Raw genomic sequence first — 12,204 nt, 5'->3', positions numbered from 1 at the left:
CTTAGTTTACTAGCTTAAATGATCACTATGTATACTTGCTTAGATCTAGCTTGAACAAGTGGTGGAACTTGTATTCACACAAACTTAATCCATTACAAAAAAGTATATGTTAAAATAACATTTGGTTTTTTTTGTTTCAGGAAAGATGGCTCCAAAAAAACAGGTTGCAAGGGTTGCTGTCTCAGTTGACTATACTTGCAATGATCTTAGGAAATGGTATTTGGACATACATGGTATAGAGGGTGCACAATTTCATAAGGTGCATCTATTTATTGCCAAAAAGGAGAATGACAGCTTGTTTGAAGATGTTGGACAAGTTGTGGAAGCATCTGTCTCTGTAGTTGATAGTCATCCAGAGGTGGAATGCATTGACATTCTAGTTCCAATGAATCTAGAATTTCAACTATCTCCAGGAGCATATGCATTGGAGCGCATGTCTAGAAACAAAGAAGAGACAATGTTTTCTCGAGGATGGAAGTTTGCAGAATCAAATCCAAATATCACAGCAGATCAACTTCAAAGCTCCATCATTGCCACACTACAACGAAAAAAGGTGAAAGCTTCACGACCACCATCCACAAAGAAGCAAGCAAAAGTGCAGAAAGTAGAAGCTAAGCGAACTAGTTCCATTTTGGATGTAGACAAGGCATCTTTGGCATCCTCATCAACAGAGGGTTCAATGTCAAAGATGAGAATTGTGGATCCAGATGTTTTAGAAGCTGAGGCCATGAAAGGACAAGAAAAAGATACAGGTGGAATGAATAAGTACATAAATTATTTTCCTTTCCAATATAGGGAATTTGATATCCCTATTCAAAATTGTTGGCTTGCTCCTGATCACTATAATGCACGTATTATGGATAAAAAACACGCTGAAAGTGTGTTATTTGGATTTTCACGGAGTATGACCAAGCCTGCAGCATGTGCATATTTGATGCCTGTTCGAAATGCAAAATCAAAGAAGGGGACTCCTTTGGCAGTAGAAGAGGTAGAGGAGCAAAAAATTAAAGATTATCATTATTGGATTCTTGATGGGCAGCATTCAATCTATGCTGCAAAAGTTTTGCTTCAGAATGAACAAAACAACAAAGAGATCTTTGAAAGACTGATTAACGTGTATAAATTTAGAAAGGCTCGCATTGTTGTGAATGCTCCTCCATTTGTCTTTTTGATAGTGTTTAATTAACAAATCTTGCTCAATAGTTTAATTATTTCTCTATTTATTTTTAGGCTTTTCTTCGATTGGCAAGAATGAGTGCAGCAGCAAGTTGGATTGCTAAAGAGGCACACATGGTCAAGTACTCTGATTTAATTTATGATTGCTGGATAAAAATCATTGAAAAGCTAGAAGAGGAGAATAAGAAACCCCCAACAACTGTATTTAGATACCTTTGTGGCCTTGAGGAATCAGAGGTAAAGACTATTCAAGAAGAGATTAGAGATGAGAAGATTTTACTGTCAAAGAGTGCAAAGGATGGTGATGCAACTGACATGTATGATCGAATCAAGCAGTTGAAGCAAGACAAATTGATTCAAGATGCACTTCTTGAAGGCTTCAACAATTTGAATGAGTCTTCACCATGTAAAGACTGGGAGGAGGTGGGCAAAATGTACAACATCAATGATGTTGTTTATAAAACAATTTTAATGCTATGCGAGGAATGGATCAGATCTAGTTTGACGCGTGGAACAAAGAAAATGGCTTTTCCAGATGGAGCAATAAAATACATGCAATGGGCAATTCACCTTCAAAAGGAGAAAACTGAGCCTAGAGATTTGCCATGGTCAATCTATGTGGTGAGCCTACAAATGGAAGGCAATCTCTACTTGATGCGCCACTTCAATAATAAAGTGCCTATTGGCTTATGTGTTTTAGATATGACAAAAAACGTTGGAGGCAATTTGAAGTGGAGTGAGGAGACATTTAACAATGCTTTGGATGGGATCTTGGCTATTGCTGGAGGGTCAACAGATCCTGGATTTGTCTTTCTTGCATTTGTGGATTTCACTAACTTCACAAAATTGCAATGTGCCTTTCACGCCATGGGAGATAATCTGAGCTACCATTGTTGTGGTGCATTGCATCACTTTCCATCAGCTCCTTGCAAAGGAGCAATTCAATTCCTAACAGTTATTGCCTTCTTGGGACAAGGCAATGCATTTGAAGACCTGAGAAGAAGATCAGAGGAACATCCCATGCCAATTGATTGTTCTCTTCTTCAAGTAGCAGATAACGATATGTCAGATTTGCAATATTTGGAGGCCAAAAAAAGAGCTTTGGTCAAGCATTACATTCGTACATATTGTTTTGAAGACCGCAAGCTTGTTGATTTTTTTGGTGATGGCTCCTTGGTTGCACAATAAGGAATACAACAGAAAAAAGAAGTTATCTGCTTAATTGATAGTGTGGAGGAGGCAAAAAGCGTGGAGACCATGCTGCTAGACTTTGTTAAGTCTCATGAAGATATAGAAAAATGGGCTGAACTTCAAAAATCCACTTCGCAATCAGGCGACATTGTGCCTATTACAGAGGAGTGCTCTCCACAAAGAGAAGAAGAACAACAACAACACCATCCTCTGTCAATGGAGGACTTTTTGGAAATGGAGACACGTATGTTTTGAGTTTCTTGTGCATGTTAGTGTTTCTTGTTACTGATTTGATACTCTTAATGTTAGATTTTGCTTTATATAGTATTGATTGAGTTTGTATTTTTTATCTCAAGCATTCAAGGTTTGAATGTAAATAGTAAATTACTTGAGTTTTTGAATGGTGGATCTGTAGACTAAAACTATAACATTTAATACTCACAAAGACTTAATTACTTAAGAGCTTGAACTCAATAAGTTTTGGACCTTTTATCAATACCCCCTTGATATGATACATTAGATCGTAGCATGGTTAAATGGTGATGCTTCATAAATTGAACCTAGCTTAGACAGGTGCTGGAGCCTAAATTTAAACTAACCTTGCTAGAAGGGAGCTTATGTTTGGACTTTGAGAACTAGCATAAGTAATCAATTAGAGCATAGATTAGACATGTGGTGGTGGCCGGCCTTAGAGACCAAAATCTTAATGAGCTTGGAAAGGTATTTAAGTACTGCAATTTACTTAGTTTTAGTACTCATTAAAGGCATAGCTTGACAAAAGGTGGACCTTACATGGATCCTAATTTCAAGAGGTGTGGTAGACCTTCAAAACAAGCTCATATAGCTTGGACATGTGGTAGACCTTGCATGAAGACTAGTTTAGACAAGTGTGGTACACCTTGTAACCAACACCCATTTGTTATATTAGCTTGGACAAGTGGTGGACCTTGCTTTTATGTTTCAATGGAGCATATTTTGGACAGGTGGTAGACCTTGTTTCTCTCCATGCTTCAATGGAGAGAAACTTTAGCTTGGACAAGTGGTGGACCTTGTTTTTATGTTTTAAAGGAGCATATTTCGGACAAGTGGTAGACATTGTTTCTCTCCATGGTTCAATGGAACCCACCTTAGACAAGTGAAGTACCTTGAAACCAAACCCCCATAATACAACCTACTAAATAGGTTGGAAAATTGGTGGGATATGAAACCATCCATGATAGAGCATAGTATAGGTGAAAACGTAGTGGTCCTTATATCAATTACCCATGCATAGCTTGGACAAGTGGTGGACCTTGATTCTCTCTATGTTTCAATGGATCCTATCTTGGACTAGAGATATATCTTACTTAGTTCCATGCTTCAATGGATTGTAGCTTGGATAAGGAGTGGAACTTCAAACAAAACTCCACAGCATAGCATATATTAACAATTCATGGGTTTTATAGAGATTGTCTTGCCTATTTTGGAGAGTTGGTACACCTTTATTCTCCATTCTTCAATGGATCTGAGGTTGGACAAGCGGAGCTGGAGAAGTGGTCAACCTTAAAATGAAACCTCCCATGCTACAACCCATCATAGATCGTATATGTAGTGGACCTTGAAACTCTTTTATGTACCTAGCTTAGAGAAGCATTGCACTCTTGATTATCTCCATACATGAAGGCAAGGTTGGACAAGTGGTGGACCTTCAAACCAGAATCTCTATGCAATAATAGGCAAGTGGTGGAGCTTATTTTCTCCATGTTCCAATGGAGCCTAGCTTAGACAAACAATGGAGCTTGCTTCTCTCCATGTTTCAATGGATCCTAGATTAGAAAAGTGGTGGAGCTTTGCTTCTCTCCATGTTCCAATGGACCATAGCTTAGACAAGTGGTAGACCTTGAAAAACACCCCCCGTATACAACATATTATGGGGTTTTCATGTTTCAATGGCTCCTAGCTTGGACAAATGGTAGAGCTTGCTTCTCTTTATGTTTCAATGGATCCAATCTTAGCCAAGGGGTGGACCTTGAAACAAGAATCCCCCCCCCCCATGTACAACGTATTATGGGTTTTGAAAGCACTGGGATAAAATAATAGCTTTGATAAGTGGTGGACCTTGCTTCTCTCCATGCTTCAATGGAGCCGAGGTTGGACACGTGTTGGAGAGAAGATGGTTGCCCATGAAATAAGACCATGCATGCTATAATCAATCATATGTTGTACACATGGTGGACCTTGCAATTGTTTTATATGCCTAACTTGGACAAGTGGAGGACCCTTGATTACCTCCAGATATCAACAACAAGCCAAGTTTGGACAAGTGTAGTACCACCAAACTAGAATCTATATGCTACAATAGAGTATAGGTAGGACACGCGATGAACCTTGATATCAAACCATCCATGCTACTAGAGATGATAGGTTTCACATGTGGTGGAACCTTGTATCAATGTTCTATGTGTAGTTTTTGACTAGTGATAGACCTTGAAACTAATCCCTCTAGGCTACAAGAAAAAAGAGATGGATGAGGAGGCTAGACTACTTTTGTTGCATCAATGCATCCCATGTTACCACATATACTATAGGGTTCTTGGATAAGTGTTGGATCTTGTGTCAATGCTCCATGTCTAGCTTGGACAAGTGGTGGACCTTGGTTCTCTCTATGCTTCAAATGGGCAATAGATTGGAGACACAGTGGCCTTTTTTTTCCAATGATTTTATTTTTTGGAAACCTTGGAGGCACCATGTAAGAGGCACTCTAAGTCTTCCATACAATGGACCTATTGGACTATAAAATAATGATATCTTTCTTTGATATTGTCATTATTTTATGCATAATATTTTCTTCTTTTTGCAGACACAAAGGAGTTAAGTGATATAAAAACTAGATGTATTTCACACTATGATTGGCATGAAGATCCTTTTGGGACACCAACTTTTCCTATTCCCAAAGATGTAATTTTCCATATTAACGGTGTGGATTTTGAAGTGCGACTTTCATGTATTGAAGGAGCTGGTTATGGGCTATTTGTGCATACTACCCTGGAAAGTGGTTTGACTATTCTAAACTATGGAGGGCATAAGTATAGATTTCAAGACTGGAAAAAGATATGCAAAATATTTCCAAGAGCTTATAAATATTCTCTTCTAGAGGATCCAAACATAGAAGAAGAGGAAGATCAATCATACATTATTGGTTGTGTAGAAGAAGGAAACGTGTCGGGCTATATAAATAGTTCTCACAGTACAAATGTCTGTCCCAACGTACGCTATACATTTGATCCAAATTTGCCACCTTGGCATAAATGCACCTCTTCACACATCAAGTCAGAAGAATATGGCCATGTATGCATTGATACTATTTGTCAAGTTGAAGTAGGAGAAGAGTTGTTTGCTGACTATAACTTTACTTGACATTGTAAAGTATTGTACATGGATGGAAATCTCAAGTACATGCATCATTTTCATTTTTCATGGATGAAATCTCAAGTGAATATAACATTTGATTATTGTTTAGTTTATGCTCAACGAGAATCTAGAGAGCTCTTATGCTTTGTGTGTTGTCTAACATATTTGACTACCTTGGCCATAGAATCTTGATTCTACTCTAGATTTGTGATAAATCTTACCAAAATTTAATCAATGTCTAGGTTGGACAAGTGGTGGGGCTTCAAACATTACTGTCTTAAACAAGTGGAGTTATCTTACTTGAATAAGTGGTGGCCTTTGAATCCAAATCTAAGCCAAATCTCTAATTATTTTCTTGTACTCTAGGTTGGACATTTGGTGGACCTTGTATCCATGTTTCCTCAACAAGGGTGGCTTTTAGTTTTCACTTTAAGTACTCATCTTTAATAAAGTGTAGGATGGAAAATGTTGAGTTAGTAGATTGTATTTTAGACAAGTGGTGTTTGGTGTACGAATGCTGAAAATGGTTGTAAGGATTCTAACAACGACTTTACCTTAAATAAATTTCTTACTAGGAGTTCTACATATAAATATGGTGAATAAAATTCCAGTGGTTTTGAGATACCATTTGTGTGTGTGTTTTCTTAGATTCACAAACTGGGATGGATAATGCTCCTATGGTTCAGTCAACAACTATAGAATCCATAGATTCTATGGTTTCTAAAGTGCCCAAGATGGATGATATTTCTATACTAGAGTCTAGTGTTGTGCAACCTAAGCAAGCTTCCAATAATGAGAACCAAGAAATCGATTCTTCAAAAATGCAACATACATCAAAAGAGACTGAAAAGTCCACTCACGAGCTATTGCCAATTGGTACTACGTCATGTAGCGTAGATGTTGAGAAATCCATGCTTACAATTATATTGGATTTAAATGGTCTATTGTTGAAACGTTCCCCTCAACCATCCTCACACCACAACTCAGTGAAAATGGATTCAAAAAGATATATTATACTCAGGCCAGGTTGCATCCAATTCTTGAAGACTATTTTACAGAGGTTTAATGTTGCAATTTGGTCAACAGCTACTAGGAATAATGTGTATCAAATCCTTGCAGCACTAAACAACTTAGCTGAGGATACATTGCCTTTCTTTGCAATTTGGTCGCAAGATGTTTGCTACACCGCTCAAACTCAAAAATTGTTTAGACCCGACAATCCAAACGTTGAGGCAATGTTCAAGCCTTTAGCCAAAATTGCCATGGGGTTTGAATGCGATCCACAAAGAACAATGCTTATTGATGACTCTCCTTACAAGGGATGTATTTCACCAGCAAACAATTGCATTTTTCCACCACAATTTGATGTTGAGAAGATGGTTGACAATATGCTCTTGGAGGAGCTACTGCCATACTTGATTCAGCTTGATGAGAGAAGGGATGTGCGTGATTTAATTGCTTCTAATCGTTATGAACAACCTATAGTGACAAATGATAGTGAATACAAACAAATCATGGAGTATTGGAAGCAGAAAAATGATGTTTGGTCAGCTAAGGTGTTCTTTACAAGAAGAATACCACCTGGAAAAGGTGACAGAGATGAAACTATCATTGAAGATGCAAGTGACACAAGCCACCGCAATGAAATGAGAAGAGCCCAAATACAAGAGATCTTGGCAAAGGAGCGTACACCCATTGAAAGCATGAAGGCGTCACAATTGACCACTTTAGCTAGGCAATTGGGTTGTAACACAAAAGGAGTTTTGAAGGCAACCACAGCAAAGGCTTATATAAATAAGGTGAAAGCTGAGAACAATCTTCTAAGGCTGGATAGAAAGCAACCCTAAGGTACTAGTGACATGTCATATATTCTTGATACACATGCTTGAACACTCATGTGCATGGTATCTAACAAATCTTTCTTTTTATTCCTTCCTGCAGGATCTTACAAAGGATACTACTAGATGGAACTCAATCAATAGAGATTTTGATATTTTTGCTCAAAATAATGAAGCAGTCACCTACATTTTTTGTTTATCAATTTCTTGAGAGACTTTCTTTTAGTTTGTAATCATCAAATGAAATGAAAAGTATCCTTCTTATTAAGATTGTTGATCTTTTTCTTGTTCAAACCTTTCAATTGTGATTTATAGTTTTGTTAGTATGAGATTGTGCTTTTTTAGTTTGAAAAAAACTGTCAAAGATCCAAGTCTTTTTGGCTTTACTTAAGTTATTAATTGTGAAAGATCCAAGTCTTTTTGCTTTACTTAAGTTATTGATTGCCTATGTAATAGTCCTTAAAACAATATCGGATGGCTTTCTTGCTCCCATGTCTCACATTGGTCTTTAGGTAAGACAAGTGGTGACCTTGAAAGTATGGTCTCATATCTCGATCAAGTGAAGAGACATGAAGCTTAAATATCACTACTATGTATCTAGTGTTAAACTCCATCGAGACAAAGACTAGATAGCCAAATTGCAGTCGAGTTTAAGTGAAAAATCCATTTGAGCTAAGGTAAAACTTATAGTGCCTCATTTTTCTAGGATTCTACCCCATCAAGGAAGTTAGAATCTAGCACAAACCAATTAGGACTCTTTTGGAGCCTAGATAGGACAATTCGTGGAACTTATGAAACTTATTATTGAGTTAGAGTCTAGTTTAGATAAGCAAAAGATCTTCAAACCAGCACTTGACTTTCTTACTAGTCAATATTCAAAGTCCCTTGAGGCTAACAAATTACATACCCACTTGTAACCTAACTAATGAGTAATTATATAGATTTAAGCAAGTATATATAATGAGTCTTCAAACTAATAATCCAAGGGAAGAGAGTAGCAAGGTCCACTACTTGTCCAAGCTCAGCTCTAGACAACATAGAAAGATGCTAGTTCTACTAATTGTCTAATTATAGGCATGGAGAAATGATAGAAGGTTGACCACTTGTCCAACCTATCATCTCTAGTAAGATGGGAGGTTTGGCCTTAAGATTCACCATGTAACCAACCTATACATCATTGTACTATGAAGAGTAAAAAAGCAAAGCTCCACCACTTGTCCAAGCTAGTTCTAAAATCCACATGGAGATAAGCAAGCTCCACCATTTGTCGAATCTCTCTTCCATTAAAACATGAAAAAACTCAGCTATGTTGTACAGGGGGACTTTTTTCCAAGGTCCACCACTTGTCCAAGCTAGGATCCCTAGTAGCACGAGTGCTTTGGTCTCAAGATACACCACTTGTACACTCTATGTCATTATATTAAGAAGAACTATGTATTAAGGTCCACCACTTGTCCAACCTATAAGGTTATATCTTAAATGGTATCCTTTCTCACCACTTGAAATTCCCATGATATGTTTTACACGGGGGTTTCATTCCAAGGTCCACCACTTGTCCAAGCTAACTCTATTCAAACATAGAGAGAAGCAAAGGTCCACCACTTGTCCAAGCTAACTCTATTCAAACATAGAGAGAAGCAAAGGTTCACCACTTGTCAAAGCTAGGCTCCGTTGAAGTATGGAGAGAAGTAACCTCCATCATTTTTCCAAGATAGGTGCCATTTAAACATGGAAAGAATCAAGATCTACCATGTCTCCGAGATTCTAGGCTCCATTGAAACACCCTAAAACCATGATATTTTGTACATGGGGTGTTTACATTCAAGGTCTACCACTTCTCTAACGTATTATACCTAGTAGCATGAGTGATTTGGTCTTAAGATTCACCACTTATCCACTCTATGTCATTATATTAAGAAAAACTGGGTGTTAAGGTCCACCACTTGTCCACCCTATAAGGGTATATCTTAAATGGTATCCTTCACCACTTGTCAAGGTCCATCACCACTTTTCCAACCTATAAGGTTATATCTTGAATGATATTTTTCCTCATCACTTGTAATGTCCATGCTATGTTTTACAAAGGGGTTTTGTTCCAAGACCCACCACTTGTCCAAGCTAACTCCATTAAAACATAGAGAGAAGCAAAGGTCCACCACTTGTCCAAGATAGGCTCCATTGAAACATGGAGAGAAGGATGATCCACCATTTCTCCAAGATAGGTTCCATTGAAACATTGAGAGAAGCAATCTCCACCATGTCTCCAAGCTAGGCTCCATTGAAATACCCTAAACCCATAATTTTGTACATGGTGGGTTTACATTCAAGGTCCACCACTTGTCCAACCTATTATCCCTAGTAGCAAGAGTGTTTTGGTCTCAAGATTCACCACTTGTACACTCTATGTCATTATATTAAGAAGAAATATGTGTTAAGGTCCACCACTTGTCCAGCCTATAAGGTTATATTTTAAATAGTATCCTTTCTCACCACTTGAAATTCCCATGATATGTTTTACATGGGGGTTTCATTCCAAGGTCCACCACTTGTCCAAGCTAACTCTATTAAAACATATAGAGAAAGAAAGGTCCACCACTTGTCCAAGCTAGGCTCATTGAAACATGGAGAGAAGGAACCTCCACTGTTTCTCCTAGATAGGCTCCATTGAAACATGGAGAGAAATAAGCTCCACCATGTCTCCAAGTTGCTAGGCTCCATTGAAATACCCAATACCCATAATTTTTTGTACATGGGGGGTTTACATTCAAGGTTCACCACTTGTCCAACCTATTATCCCTAGTAGGTTTGGTCTCATGATTCATCACTTGTCCACTCTATGTCATTATATTAAGAGGAATTAGGTATTAAGGTCCACCACTTGTCCAACCTATAATGTTATAGCTTGAATGGTATTTTTTCTCACCACTTGTAATGCCCATGACATGATTTTCATGGGGGTTTTGTTCCAAGGTACACCACTTGTCCAAGATAAATCTATTGAAACATAGAGAGAAAGAAAGGTCCACCACTTTTCCAAGCTAGGCTACATTGAAACATGGACCTTAATACCAAATTATTTCTAGTAGCATGAGTGATATTTTGTACATGGGGCGTTTACATTCAAGGTCCACCACTTGTCCAACCTATTTCCCTAGTAGGTTTGGTCCCAATTTCACCACTTATCCACTCTATGTCATTATATTAAGAATAATTGGGTGTTAAGGTCCACCACTTGTCCAACCTATAAGGTTATATATTGAATGGTATTTTTTCTCACCACTTGTAATGCCCATGATATGTTTTACATGGGGTTTTTGTTCCAAGGTCCACCACTTTTCCAAGATAACTCTATTCAAACATAGAGAGAAACAAAGGTCCACCACTTGTCCAAGCTAGGCTCCATTGAAACATGGAGAGAATGATGCTGCACCATTTATTCAAGATAGGCTGCATTGAAACATGGAAAGAAGCAAGCTTTACCATGTTTCCAAGCTAGGCTCCATTGAAACACTCTAGGGGGTTTTATTTCAAGGCCCACCACTTGTTTAACCTATTATCCCTAGTAGCATGAGTGGTTTGGTTTCAAGATTCACCACTTGTACACTCTATGTCATTATATTGTGTTAAGGTACACCACTTGTCCAACCTATAAGGTTATATCTTAAATGGTATCCTTTCTCGCCACTTGAAATGCCCATGATATGTTTTACATGGGAGTTTCATTCCAAGATCCACCACTTGTCCAAGCTAACCATATTCAAACATAGAGAGAAACAAAGGTCCACGACTTGTCCAAGCTAGGCTCCATTGAAACATGGAGAGAAGGAACCTCCATCATTTCTCCTAGATAGGCTCCATTAAAACATGGAGAGAAGTAAGTTCCACCATGTCTCCAAGATGCTAGGCTCCATTGAAATACGCAAAACCTATGATATTTTGTACATGGGTGATTTACATTCAAGGTCAACCATTTCTCCAACCTATTAAGGTTTGGTCTCACAATTCACCACTTTTCCACTATATGTCATTATAATAAGAGGAATTGGGTGCTAAGGTCCACCACTTGTCCAGCCTATAAGGTTATACCTTGAATGGTATTTTTTCTCACCACTTGTAATGCCCATGACATGCTTTACATGGGGGTTTTGTTCCAAGGTTCACCACTTGTCCAAGCTAATTCTATTGAAACATAGAGAGAAACAAAGGTCCACCACTTTTCCAAGCTAGGTTCCATTGAAACATGGACCTTAATACCAAATTATTTCTAGTAGCATGAGTAATATTTTGTACATGGGGGGTTTGCATTCAAGGTCCACCACTTGTCCAACGTACTTTTCCTAGTAGGTTTGGTCGCAAGATTCACCACTTGTCCACTCTATGTCATTATATTAATAATAATTGGGTGTTAAGGTCCACCACTTTTCCAACCTATAAGGTTATATATTGAATGGTATTTTTTCTCACCACTTGTAATGTCCATGATATGTTTTACATGGGGATTTTGTTCCAAGGTCCACCACTTGTCCAAGCTAAATCTGTTCAAACATAGAGAGAAACAAACGTGCACCACTTGTCCAAGCTAGGCTCCATTGAAACATGGAGAGAATGA

At 38.0% G+C, this 12,204-nt stretch overlaps 1 protein-coding gene across 3 annotated transcripts in view; it reads left to right on the top strand.

Annotated features, from left to right (window-relative positions):
* LOC147422886 (uncharacterized) overlaps positions 1–12,204 on the top strand; it is a 140,796-nt gene that overhangs the window by 87,014 nt on the left and 41,578 nt on the right. For 2 of the 3 annotated variants that reach the window (XM_086501427.1, XM_086501426.1), the window contains exons 4-5: positions 6,406–7,605; positions 7,699–7,844. The exons of the other annotated variant lie outside the window; for it this stretch is intronic. In XM_086501427.1, the coding sequence (XP_086357553.1) occupies positions 6,406–7,604 (1,199 nt within the window). In that variant the 3' untranslated portion in view covers position 7,605; positions 7,699–7,844. Of the gene's footprint in view, positions 1–6,405; positions 7,606–7,698; positions 7,845–12,204 lie in introns of those variants that run through there. 3 annotated transcript variants of the gene reach the window in all.

This window comes from Adiantum capillus-veneris, chromosome 26 (assembly GCF_014529385.1).
Source record: "Adiantum capillus-veneris isolate H3 chromosome 26, ASM1452938v2, whole genome shotgun sequence".
NCBI classification, from domain to species: Eukaryota; Viridiplantae; Streptophyta; class Polypodiopsida; order Polypodiales; family Pteridaceae; genus Adiantum; species Adiantum capillus-veneris.
The sequence above is the reverse complement of the archived record's forward strand: the minus strand, read 5'-3'. Positions and strand labels throughout refer to the sequence as shown.